The sequence below is a fragment of the Sesamum indicum genome, linkage group LG10 (assembly GCF_000512975.1).
Source record: "Sesamum indicum cultivar Zhongzhi No. 13 linkage group LG10, S_indicum_v1.0, whole genome shotgun sequence".
Classification (NCBI taxonomy): domain Eukaryota; kingdom Viridiplantae; phylum Streptophyta; class Magnoliopsida; order Lamiales; family Pedaliaceae; genus Sesamum; species Sesamum indicum.
The window spans coordinates 14445152-14459270 of record NC_026154.1 but is presented as its reverse complement, the minus strand read 5'-3'; the positions used below and the strand labels follow the sequence as shown (position 1 = coordinate 14459270).

The window sequence follows — 14119 nt, the reverse complement described above, 5'->3', positions numbered from 1 at the left end:
CTATAATGGAAGTGCTGAAGTATTTGATTAGTTTACATTAAAACTGCTACGTTTTACTTGACATTCTTCTCCACAGGATTATTTGGAGGAGTTTCTGGTATTGTTTATTTTGATGATCCATTTGGGTGCCTCCTTAATCTACTGTTCACCAGATTTGAAACTGAAATATTTTGGATCTGGAATCGGTTAGAGGTATGCTTGAAAAGCATAAGCATAATTGTTATAGTGCCTTTTTCGACTTGGAGGTTAGTTTGTCATTCACTATAATTTTGAATTGCGAAAAAAATCAAAGGTCAATTGTTGGTAAGTCTTGCCTTATGTTATATGCTTTGAGAGATAAAAATACCATTTTGCTTCAGAGCACGTTTGATCTCCTCTAAACTACTCCCTTATTGCATCGATCACTATTCTGACATTTCTAATGTTTTCCAGGCGTCAACAGGAGGCAGAATTAAAATTAATAGAAGAAGAAACTGCAAGGAGAGTAGCAGAGGCAATTCGGAAGAAAGTTCAAGAGGGCTTGAACTCTGAGGAGACCAAGCTTGAAATAGACAAGCGTCTGCGGGAAGGTAGGAAGAAAGTTGTTGCTGAAGTTGCTGCTCAACTTGAAAAAGAGAAGGAAGCTGCTCTTATAGAAGCTATGTGGAAAGAGGCAAGTATCTGTTTTCGAGCTGGGTGTGGTTTACTCATTATAGAGTCTTCTCAGCAATCTAAATGCAAGCTGATACACAATTTAGCTTACTCTCCTCCAGTTTGAGTGGGGATAAGAAATCCTTTTGATCACTAGTAGTAGTGGCCATGTGAATTTTTTTCCCCTTGGTGGGGTAGTTCTTTGTTGGGAGGCTGGGGGGATGGGGAGAGTGGTGGGGAGCAGATGGTAGGTGCTGTTTATGACTGCTAGAGATTAATAAAAATGATATATGTTGAAGTGGATATTATTTTTCCTGCAAAAATGTTATTTTCTAGGTAATTGTTTCATGTTTATCTGGTTGGAGGAAGCTTTATGCTTGGAAAGTGGGTTTTCATACTACTGCTTGGAAAGCTTTGTTGCAAATATATAGTGTAACTCTCTTATTTCCTCTTCTTCTTGGACTTAAACTTTTTTTAGGAAGGGTTGAAATTTGCGTATAATTTGAATATGGTTATTTGTCATGCCTTTAATTGGTCAACTAGAACTTTTGTAAAGAGTTTCACATGGTTAAAAGCTGTGACAGGTAAAGCACAATTGATACATTATGATTTTTCTAGCAATTGCGCCAATTCTTTGTCAGAAAATTTTCCAGCTGGGGCCGATGGTTTTACTTTGAAGGTTGTGTAGCGCTTCGCAGTTTTATGCATTCCAAATGGTTGATTGAAAAGTGTCTCATGCCTAGCTGCCTGTTCTGGAGACACTGCGAATACTTAGATTGACAGGCGTGTCTATGATTCATCAACACATATATACATCCACTTCTCCAGATTTTATGCCCAACCTTTGATAATAAAAGAAAAGCAACACTTGTCTGCAGCATACAAGCAGGTTGACTGTGTACCCTCACTATCTTGCTGTCCCCATAGCCCATCGCCCAGTCCCAACTGAACCCAAACAGCTTTGTGTCAGTCTCCTTCCTTTGTTAATTAGCTGATTTTCAAAATTTGAAAACGTTTGATAACATATTTCATGTTCATCTTATGTAATATATGGTTAAGTTTTGCTGATTGTAATAGTTGCTTAATCTAATGGGTATAACTATACTCATCAAGATATCCAAATTTATGTAGTAACAGAATTTGAGGGCTTGAAGACATCTGGGTGCCTTTTTGTGTTTGCTTCCATTCAGTCCTTGGCTTTTATTTATGATGAGCATTATTTGACTCAGAGAGTTGTACAAGAACAAGCACAGAGGGGGAAAGAAGAGCTTGAAAGACGTCTGGAAGAGAATAGGTGGAAGTTGAACGAAGCTCAAAGAGAAGAAGCTTTAGAGCAGGAAAGACAAGAGGAGGAACGTTACAGGGAATTGGAGGAGCTTCAAAGACAGAAAGAAGAGACTTTGAGAAGGAAAAAGCAGCAAGAGGAAGAAGAACGAGCAAACCAGATGAAGCTGTTGGGCAAGAATAAATCCCGGCCTAAGTTGTCATTTTCCCTTGGTATGAACAATAAATAGATTACCAATTCCTGTCTTTCTTTTACAATTTCTTTTGTTATGCATTGATGTCCTTGTTTGTAGTAATACCAGAAAAAATATTCAGGATGTGATAGACTTGTTTCAAAATGTGATGCTAAATGTGATTGTCATCATAATTTAGGCATGTCAATGGATAGGTAGTAGGCCTATACCCGCAAAATATCAAGTATCGGCTTGTGGTATCTACCTATATCAGACCCTTGTGGCAACCAGGCATGTCGCTGGGTCAGGTCTGAGGCTCATATTGACCATGTAGCATTACCCTTCTCATGACCTAACATCGTGGATCGTTAGATACGTTGCCGTTTTGGAAGTGGCATTGCTGGAAATGAAGATTTTATTGCTAATGGTGGTAGAGACTAGAGAGAGGTGGGTAGTGGATAGGTTGAAACATCAGCTGGTAGTATACGGGAAGGCGGTGGAGAGTGACAGGGTTAAATACATACATGATGCATCCGGTGTTTTGTGTATTAGGTATATGGATATTTGACACATACTTTCTAGATAACGGGATATGTGTCAATTGTCTACATATGTACTGGGACCAAATCAAAACTTTCAGGATGAATTAATCAAACAAATGAATGTTATTAAGGATTTGAGGTTTCATATGTTTGAATCCAGATGCAACTGTAAAGAAATTGGCAAAAATGTCCATAGTCATCAAATTGTAGAAACGAGCAGATAAAGCCCCCATAGTCAATACATGAAATCAAGGCTGCCCCAATCCTTTTCCTTTTGTTCAGCTGACTCTAAAAATTTTCCTCAAACAAAATATATATTACTATTCAATTTTTTTTGAAGTTTGAATTAAATTTTTAAAATTATGTTTTTATAGTTAATCTAATTATTAATTTAATGAATTTGAATGTGTTTTAGAGTGTTTTTGGCTATAATCTTATAAGTTTTATTAAATCGTTTGGTATTCCTTTTTTTTTTCTAAAATGTTTATAAGATCTGAAAATAACTTGTTTAGGATCTTATAATATCTTTAAAAAAATAAAGCTCAACTCTTTTGTTTTTTGAAAATAGATTTGTTAACTTATTTAAATTTAACATCTTAAGAGACCAAAATACCCTCGTATTTTATTTCATATAGTTGATATATATATATATATATATATCTAAGTAGAAATATTTGTAATATGATTATTATATAGTTTAGTGGTTTTTTAGTCATTATTACAATATAAAGAGTTTATCATGTCAAACACCACAACATCTTATTTATCCAAACACTTTAAGAGCTTATTTATAAAAAAAATTCAACATTGCTAAATTTTGAAACCACTTATGAGATGTATGGACTTATAAAATATTTCGAATAAATTTAGCTGAACAGTCTTTTAATTAATCAAATAAAATCCATCAGATTATGAGGGTGTTTCTAAGCTTATTTAAAACATCTTATAAGAGCTTAAATATATTTAATTTTTTTTTCAAACTAATCTCTTAAAGTATTTGAACGATTAAGATGTCAGATCTTATAACATGTTATATAAATTATTTTCTTATAAAATATTATAATAATTAGTTTTCATACTATAATAATAATAATAAAAGTCATCAAACTATTAAAATTTAAAATTATATACAAAAATAATTTGAACAACGTCAATTATATGTAGGACAAAAGTGACACACTAAAAAAATTATGAGGGTGTTTTTGTTTATTGAATATTAAGATTAAAGAGCTCATAAGAACTTTTTTTAAAAAAAAATTGGATGAAATTACTTTTTAAAAAAGTATTGTAAAAATTCAAAATATCTTATTTTATGACCTTATAAGCTTTTTAAAATTATTCTACCAAATAATTTTTAAAAGCTTATAAGCTCAGAAACATCTTAAAATTTATTTTGATAAGCTTATAAACTTAGCCAAATCAATCTTATACATATAATGACATTGGGATCGATTCAACTTGAAGATTTTAAGATAGAACATATATTAAAATTTTATTTGTTATAATTAATTAAATTCACATGGGCTTTTAAAATTAAACCTAAAATTTGAATATGGGATAATTTTTTTTTTAGTGAATTACAACGAGCTTACTTAATATTTGTCATAATTATAAATACATGTTCATTTTTTAAAATTAAAATATTCTGATAAATATTTTGTCATAATAATTTACTATAAAAATATTATATTTAAAAAAATATTTATCACTATAGCAAAATTTAAAAGAGTTATTTGAAATTTATTTATTATTTATTTCCCCTCCTTTTTCAAGGTTATGAGCATCCCATCCCATGCATATGGTTAACAGGACACCTTCATCATTACCACATGATTACAAGGAAGTGGGCCCACTGCTGACACGCTTCACGCCTATCGAGGTTGTCTTGTCTGGATCTTTTCATAAATCTGGGTCCCACAATGCGATGGAGTCGTTGGTGTTTGTACTACACCCGCATTTACTCCTCTGCTCATCTCTACCGTCCAATTCTATCAGATGATTCTGAAGCGTTGATTTCATCAGCCTGGGACCAATCCCAGTTGGCTTTGACCACTTTTCGCTGACACACTGTAATTGTTGTGTGAACTCAGAGTTTCACCCGCGCAACAGCGCGTGATATGAACATCCCTGTTTCTCGGAATTTTTGAATCATGTATTTCGGATTGAGACGCGAAGAAGAGAGTGGGAGGGGAATCAGCGGGCAGTTCTCGTTATTCGGGTAAATGGGTTCTTGTATTCCGGGTCCTCCGGTGGCGCTGACATTACCGGGTACTGTTATCGGGTGGGCCCTTACTTGTGCCAATTTTTCACGGGCGTTCTTTTCTTTCATATGACCCCCCCCCCCCCTCTCATTTTGAATTCTTGGGGAATACATTGACAAATAATAATTTCTTAAATTTGAAATCATAAGTCACATATTGAATTTTTCCAAATTTTGGTACTACAAATGTCAATGTTTGGAATCTTGGTACAAATCTCATTTTGTACATTTTACGAGTTTAACGCTATGTTCTGATTGATATTTTTGTTATTTTTATTTATGATAATATGAAAATAAATATAACACAGACAGTATTTTGCTTGATTTATTCTTTTTGTATTTAAATTTTTTACTGCTTACGGCTAAAATCCCTTTAGTATTCGAACATAAGAAATCTTAAATAAGATGGTATGATTATCAACTTCTCATTCGATCACACTCCATTGTTGATTTCACGATCATATTTTTAATATATGCTTATATAGTATATTTATATATATAAGAAAAAATAATATGTGTATATTTCATTATACTTACATAGAGTACATAAAGTTAATATTTTTATAAGTTAAAATAATTATTAAATCATTTTAATGTATATAAATATAATTATATAAAAAAAATAATATTTCAACAATATATTAATATTTCAAAATTTCAGACCGGATCCAACCTATTAAGTGTAAGATCAAGTCTTGGGTTTGGACAAACCTGTTCGAAACTGCACATCCATAATGAATGATTCCATGCTACTTAGAGCGATTAATGACACAAGTGCACCAACTTTTGTGAAATTAAAAATGACTTTCAACTGATAAGATAAATAACTTATTCAATTGTTTAAAATTTTACATAGACTATAATTAGTTTTTTTTTTCTCTTTAATGTAATGTATTGGTTTATTATATTTTTCTTATTTATAATAAATTTAAATTTATGAAAGATTATTTATTATATACACCCATGAACAACGTGTCGCAACAACTAGTTAATATAAAAAAAAAATCTATTATACTTACAAACTGCGATTGATGACACCGCCGCACTAATCTTTAAATATGACAATTATAACCCTAATTAGATAACTTTAAAAATTAATTATAATTACTCTTTTTTTTTCCCCACAAAAGTGACTCCACGTCATTTTTGATACCACTACATTAACTCCTTTGTTTTGTCGATAATATTTTAATTTTCTTTTCTTTCTTTCTTTTTAAACGTAATTTGTTGATTTATATATATATTTTTTTATTTATAATATTTTAAAATTTGAAAGATTATTTATTAGGAACGGCCCAGTACGACAGCTAGTATTATAAAATGAAAAGATGGATTGATGTTATGACACATGAATGAAACCCTAAATTCAAATTGGAGTAGTAGCTACCTAGAATAGAGAAGAACCCTAAAAGGCTCCAAGAATTGTCATCAAGTGAAATGTTTTTTTCCTCTTGATTAACACCACCCACCCACCTACCCAACCCCCCCACCCCTCCTTCCTTCCTATATAAATCAACAAGTCGTCACAGCTTGCCCTAGCTACCTATACCTACATAGATTATATATATATGTATGTAATGTGGGAATGAATGAGGAGTTCTTCTCCCTTCCCCTCCGTTGATCTTTTTTGTTGAATTAGTATGAGAAGAAGATGAGAAGGGTTAATTTGTGGGGGATGTTGTCTGGCTCGACGCACTCACTCGCTACATCTCTGCTCGCCGTGAAGGCATCGGACCAGGCTTCATTCCTCTCAAACTGCACGCTTTCGTCCTCATCGCCACCCACACACACACACACACACACACATATATATATATATATACATACATGATGTCTCTTTCTTGATTTATCTTTTCAAATTAGGGTTTGTAATTAACTTGGGTGGTTGTTCTTGCATGGTGATTTTGAATTAACCCTAGAAAAGGTTATATCTGTGGAACCCATTTATTAATTTCTCAAACAGTTGAAGAAGTTGATGAAGAGGGACATGATGATAATTAATGATGATGAACTTTTTGTGTAATTTCGTGGGTTTTTTTTTTTTCTTGTTTCTGCAATATATATATATATATATATATATAGAGAGAGAGAGAGAGAGAGAGGGTGTTGCGTGTGTATATCTATAAGCTGCAGAGATATCCCTACTCTCTTGTTTGATTTATGGTTTTATTTTCATCATCAATTTAATTCTTTCTTTCACTTTTAGGCTTCATTATTAAGCAATCATTCTCTCTTCATCTCTCTCTCTCTCTCTCTATATATATATATATACTCACTTCACATGATTATTTGTGTTTAATTTGGTAGAGACAAGCTATAGTTTCTCTTGAGTTGCTCACTCTCAATTTATCTTCTCTACTAGTATTAATTACACTTGGACCCTTGGCAAAACTAGAAATTTGGTTTAGTCCTATTTAATTAATTAGGTGGTAAATAAAAAATATTTAATTCAGAAAAAAATTAAATTTTTATAATCATCATTACAAATTAAATAAATACAATAATATAGCGCAATTAATTCTTACAAATTATTATTCCGATAGCGAGGATGGATTAAAATTTATAAGCAAGACGAATTTTGGTGAGAAATATAATATGGTGTTGAGAAAATCACAAAATAACAAATTTTTCTTCTTGATTTAGTGGAAATTATGTGGTTCTAACCAGTAGATAGAGGCTAAAAATGAGATGTCGAAAAAAATTATTTTAATAGACAATATAAATTTAAATTTAGGACTTAATAGGCTAATATAGACTCAAGCCGGAACCAAGCCCTGTCGGCTGCTAGGGCTTGATGGGGTTTGGCTCTGCCCCTGCTTGGACCCTCTTTTAAAATATGAAATTATACTTATTCTTAAAAAAAATTTAAAATTACACTTATATTCTCTTCAAAAATTCTTTCTTTATACTTAGCACCATTCTGTTAAGCTTTGGACGGAAAGTACTGATGCTAATAAAAAAAAATACATAAATTTTAATTTTCGCCCCTTATTTGACAATTTCATATATAATTTTGTACTTATAAAGGAACAAATGTAATATATATGTGGAGTGAAGTAGACATTACTACAAAAAAAAAAAATATCTTATAAGTACAAAATTATTACATGAAAATATTAAATGAGGAGTAAACTTAAAAGTTTTTGTAGTTTTTTGCTAATTTCGGTATTTTTCGTCTAAACCCTATCGGAAAAGGGTTACGTATAAACAGTAAATTTCAAAAAGGGATGTAAGTGTAACTTTGAAATTTGTTTGAAAATAGTGCAATTTCGCATTTTGAAAGGAGATTAAGCATAATTCATCCTAGTACATATATATATATATATAATGAATCACATATTTTAATTATTTAATATTATATGTGCATGTATTTTCTTTTTATATATATATTAACACATTCAATACATGCACACATCCAAATTTCGAAAACGAGATCTCTTAAACAAAAATCTTATAAAGAATTGGTGGGTTGAGATCAGTAAACGCAATATTAACAAAAAGAAATTGAATTATTAGGTAATGTATAAAAGGGTTATTTAGGTAGTTGAATTGGATGTAATATTACAAAATGGGGAACTGGGGATATAAGTGGCCTTAAATCTAGACAATTTTGGGACTAAAATACCTACAAAGGATAAAAAATGGTATGCACATTATAGATACAATATCATGTTTTGGTTGATGTCAGTATAGCCTTTGAAGTTGACCCAAATTTCAGATTTAATGGGGTGGAGTTGGCCTTCTTTTCACTTCTTGGTTTTTGTAAAGACTTTGTCTATTTCTTATATATGGGGCAGAGAGAGAGAGAAAGAGAGAGAGAGAGAGAGTTCATAAACATAAGCATCTTGTTGCCATCATATTTTAACACTATGAAAGGAAAATTATCGAGTGAAAACTTATTTTACAATTTAGTTATGTAATTTTAAAATTTATTTATTTTTACTAATTCAATTAAAAATTATTTGTAATTTATATATAATCTAATTAAATTGAAATTTTGGTTTTGTAAATCAATTCTTACATGATAAAAAATGCAACGTCTCTAAGTTAAAGGACAAAAATTGCATTTTGATTGATTCATGTGCATTTATACATGTAATTTTTTGACGAAGTTGGCAGAAAAATGACTAAAATTGTCAAAAATTTTAATATAACAAGACTTAATTACAAAAATTTATTCGTGCAAGATGAAAAATCCCAGCCTCTCTAAATTATAAAACTAAAATTGCAAATGCTAAGTATGGTCACAAGAGGTGCAATGTAATTCTAAAAAAATCTAGAAACTTTCTACAAATTAAACTCCTAAACCATAAGGGGCTCAATATGATATATTATCCTAATGTAAAAATAAGGTCTCTTGTTTATCCAAAACATATATATTTATTTCTACTAATATTTTCTGAAACTGGTTCTTGAAGTTGAATTCAACAATGATCAATCTCCATGAAAATACAATGTGTTGTTGCATTCATCATACCCACATGTATACATGTGTTTATCGAATCCATTGATATATTCTATGTGCATACATGGAAAATTCTAATCGAAACCGAATTTGATTGAATCTAAATCAATTATATGATAAATGTATTGCACTTATTGTGTGATTAGTGTACAACTAAAAAAAGTCATCAATTACATAACAAGCATATCACACTTGTTTAATGATTGATTCGATTTTGCCAAACCTGATTTGTATAAAAAATTTACATACATATACACTCAAAAGTAGTACCAAAAAATGAGTACCCATATATTTATCATTAGATATGGGGAATTTCTTCATCCAAATTCTATATATTAAAGCTGTTCATATATAGATCCAACAACATGTATTTTATGTATCTCAGGAATTCATACACAGTTGATGAGATATAACATCCATTCTAAACTGTAAAGCACAAAAGCATAGTCTTCTCTCTTTCTGAATGAACCATAGTCCGAATCAAAATGATTGATCTTCAATTGTGAGAACAAGAACTTAACTGTTGAAGAAATCTCAAATAGGACTAAGAATACATAACAATGGCTATACACGAACGAAGGATTATTCACTTTTATGACATAATCACCAAAGAAACGACAGGGAAGGCAGGCTGAGAATTAAGACCCTAAGGTCATTGGAGGGGAAAAATCTTTTCTAGGAAGGAAATGAAACGTTTCGAATAAAGCTTGGGTTCCACCACAGATATCGACTGAGGATCAAACTTCATGGATTTACATGTGTGCTCTATTTTCTTTTTCATGTTGTATTCCTGTAGTATATCAATTATGCCGAGGTAGAGAACGACATCATATACCTCAAAGAGTTCGATTTCAGTTGAGGCCGTCTCTGCCTGCATAAGTTTGTGATTTGCCTGAGCTGGCATGTTTACTCCTAATTGCACCCTTAACCTGGAGACATTGCAGGCAGTTCAGTACAGAGCACTTTATATCAAAATGGATAATTACGCTATTTCGCCCACAACTATGGACAATTTTTTCAGACATCATACAAACTGTTTGAATAATTAAACTTATACCTCATATAGGTGATTCAGTAATTTGATTGTATTCAAAGGGATGTAAATAGAAGTATCCATTTCTTATTATATATTTGATGGTAGAGAAATAATCATGTTAGTCACAAATCAAGGAGGACAAAGTGGCTGGTGTGCAATTGAGTAATATCATACGGATGCTTTCTATGTAGAATTTAGAGACTAATGCTGGCATTGCCAACAAAGGGTTTGGCATTCTTTATTGAGCAGTCCTGGGGAAAATCTTAAGTTTGTCAAGGCAGAAAGGTTACGGGAACGGAATTTACCTTCCAGTACCAGGGAGAAGAAGATCAGCTTCCTTGTTACCAATAGAGAATGCCTTCAATGTACTTCCTCGGATATGTGGACCTGGAGTAGGGCTGACAGGGCCAGGCTCATGGGTTACTAAGAGCAAATTCGTTGGACGAATCAAGAGGTCACCTGAGATCACACCGTGAAGAATCAAGACATGTCAACCAAAGAAAAAGTTCATGAAAAAGCCTGTTCAAAATCAGTGATGATTAATAATGCAACTGAAAAGAGACAGCCACGATGTTACAGGGAAGAAGAAGAGAAGAAAAGAAAAAGAAAATTATGTAATAATAGTAAAAAAGAACGGTAGGCACAATCTCAAGGAGTGGACGGGAAGAGACAAAAAAGGAATTCAGAAGAAAAAGGAAAAGCAGCAAATTCACATTTCAGTTTGCATCATGACAATGGCACAATAAGATAGTTGATGCTCTAGCTAGTGGTCTGAACTTCCAATTATCAATCTCTGATCACCTTACAAAAGGGTTAAGAAAGGAGTGTATCAAGGCCAATATTTTTTTCTAGGCAGTGCAATTCAGCTTGTCTATTGTTGACACTCGAAAGAAGTAGAATGAACAGATAGTAAAGCCAAAACCAACACTAAGAATTGAAAGAAACCAATGATCATCACAAATTATTTTCTGGTTAGGAAGTGAACACCCACCATCAACAGCAGCACTAATGCTCTCGACCTTATGTAACGAATCAGGAGGCTCCAGAAGTGATTTTAGATGCTCAGGAGCACTGAAATGCAAACCTAGGAGAAGGCTATAATCTATGATTTGTTGAGATTCCAAGAAGGCACTGTCTAGTGCAAGTTGTCTGCAAACAACACAAAACAAACTTGTCATGTTCATATTAGAAACACAAACACACCATTTGTAATTTTGTATAGTAATAAAGGACAAAGAATCTCAAGCATGTCTTGACTTGAGCTATCCAGATGTTTGCAGAAATAAACGCAACATACTAGTGGATGTATGACAATAAGATTTATAAATGCTCTATGAGGCAGCATCTTCCCTTGATTCTTTTATCCATCTCCAAGCTAACACTAAACAACTAATGAAGATTGGACGAGCCCATTAAGATTTGGGGAAAGAGAGGAATAATTAAATACTCTCCATGAGGAAAACATAGTTCCTTGTATCATAATAGACCTAAAACTTTGATGATTAGCTTTGTATTATCTTAATGCTAGTCCAAGGAACATGGCCTCCTTTCTTGAAACAACTTTTACCACTTTTCAAGCTTTTCTTGTTTACAACAAAATTTGTGTTTTCCACTCTCTATCTAGACTTTGTACATTATAATACAAGTTTTTTTGAGGACTTACAGACCACTTGCCTGCAAAAATCTTGATATCCCATGACCTAATTCTTAGCTAGTTCACGTATAAATCTTTTGGAATTATTCATCTATGCCCGTTTATATATATGTATGATGGAGAACTGGTGAACTTGACTGGTACAGGGTATGCTGTGAAAGGAAGGTACCTAAAAAGTGACTCATGCAGTGATCTGTCCATTTGAAATTCATATGCCAAATCAAGATCTTTCAGTGTAGTGCTTTCATCAATCTCATCCTTATTTGTAAATCTCCCATGAGATGAACCCTTCAAATCATAACGACGATGTATGCGTAATTCAGTGCAGAACATGTTTCCCATGACTACAAAGCGGACCTGTAAATAAAAGTAACTATATTCTCAGTAAAAGCAGCTTTCTTCTTTCTTTGCTGATAAATAAGATATCATTACATGAAGAGGGTATAAAATTGCATCCTAAAGAAAAGTAGAACCGAATAGCCAGAAAATAACTTGGATTTATGGATGAGGACCTTTTTCCCGTGCCTCAAAGCAATCCTGTGTGCCCCAAAGAATTTAGTTATAAGAGTGTTGTCATGGGCTTTCACATGACTGTAGTAGTTGGGTAGCATCTTCAGTAACACCTACAAAAATCAAGAACAAAATTTCTTAGTGAATACAGTGACACTGCTTCACAGACAGCAAACTGAATACTGAATACGGTGGATTGTTGATAGACATGATGGAATTTATCATATTCCAGAACACCCTAGAGATTGATCAAACATGCAAATATCAGTTTTAACCACCTCTTATTCACTAAGTTTAGGAGATAAAAAACGGTATTTAACAGAACATACAGATACTCTGGTTTCACCAAATGCTTAAGCAAAAAGATGCTTTAACCCCCACCCCTTCATGCCGAATTGCATATCCAATGCTGATGATTGGATAAACAATATCAAGTAGATATATCCTTAAATTGCTTCCATAAAAAAGATATCTCTACTCCCTTCAGACCACCAGCCCTATGCTTGCAATATGTCTACACGACTGATTCTTAAATGGGACATGCGCCACTCTTAGTGTGTGCATGTTGTGCATATGTTGAGGGAAAATGTGAGGAAAACGTGAAAGTGAAGACCAAATGCAAGAAGTAAAACTATACATTATAACGACATAAAAAGATTCTTTGTATATCAATGATGCACACACATAGTGAATTCCCATTTTTCAAACCTTCAACTCAGATTTTTTCAGTGTCTTAATCACAAATCTGTCATCATGAGAAAGATAGAAGAGGCTTCCACTTTTTCCTGGAGAACAAAGCTCTCTCAGACCATCATCACCACAGATGGACATCATATAGTCGGCAGCATTTAACTTGAACAACTCTCTCAGATTCCTGAAATGAATCCACAAACAGGTATACAATTCAAAAACTGCATACATCCCTGTGTTGAGCATGGATGTGCAGACATTCAAGCAGTTGCCACTAAAGGTGCTGGTATAAATGTACATATTTGACATCATATAGCAAACAGGATCTTGAGCAAGTCAAACAAATTGTTTGTGCACTTATGGATGCAGAAGAGAAAGTGATGGGGAGAAGAACAGAAATAGATGAGAATACCATAAAAAAGAACTAAAATATAGTTTGCTACTCTCGTTTCTTCTTTCATTTCTATAACTATTTTTTTGTTTTCCTAGGTGCTTGAGGGGGACTGGGCATGGAGATAGAAGATAAGAGCGGCAATCATATGAAAATACCCACTTCGTTATAGATTTAGAAGAATTGAAGAAATGAATAATAGAACATCACAAGTTACAGTTACATCCTACTGTTCAATGGAAGTCTAAATTTAAGGAATTCAAAGTTTCTATTTTAGACCTAAATTAAGCAGAAATTAGGTTCTTCACCAGCAGTAGTAATCATGCCTACTTCCTGTCTATGGTATAAGTTACACTACTTGGGTGCATTAACAGACAAATAAATCGAAAGACTGCTTGGTTCTTGAAAACGTAGATCTATTACAAATTAGAGAAGGCATCATAGGTGTCTGCAAAACACCTCTGAATGCTACTGGAATGAATGA

The 14119-nt window shown here is 32.8% G+C and overlaps 2 protein-coding genes across 7 annotated transcripts in view; one reads left to right on the top strand and one right to left on the bottom strand.

The window, feature by feature from the left end:
• LOC105172561 (uncharacterized protein At1g10890-like) overlaps positions 1-2762 on the top strand; it is a 5165-nt gene extending 2403 nt beyond the window's left edge. For 3 of the 4 annotated variants that reach the window (XM_011094048.2, XM_020697350.1, XM_011094050.2), the window contains 3 exons: positions 433-652; positions 1860-2127; positions 2303-2762. In XM_011094048.2, coding sequence (XP_011092350.1) covers positions 433-652; positions 1860-2127; positions 2303-2421 — 607 coding nt within the window. In that variant the 3' untranslated portion in view covers positions 2422-2762. Of the gene's footprint in view, positions 1-432; positions 653-1859; positions 2128-2286 lie in introns of all 4 variants that reach the window. The other variant, XM_011094051.2, reaches the window with a different exon arrangement.
• The window catches only part of LOC105172560 (phosphatidylinositol 4-phosphate 5-kinase 8-like), an 8093-nt gene continuing 3806 nt past the window's right edge, over positions 9833-14119 (bottom strand). For all 3 annotated transcript variants that reach the window (XM_020697051.1, XM_020697050.1, XM_011094045.2), the window contains 6 exons: positions 13263-13428; positions 12557-12667; positions 12214-12401; positions 11382-11539; positions 10696-10849; positions 9833-10283 (listed from right to left, as the gene is read on the bottom strand). In XM_020697051.1, coding sequence (XP_020552710.1) covers positions 10007-10283; positions 10696-10849; positions 11382-11539; positions 12214-12401; positions 12557-12667; positions 13263-13428 — 1054 coding nt within the window. In that variant the 3' untranslated portion in view covers positions 9833-10006. The remainder of the gene's footprint in view (positions 10284-10695; positions 10850-11381; positions 11540-12213; positions 12402-12556; positions 12668-13262; positions 13429-14119) is intronic.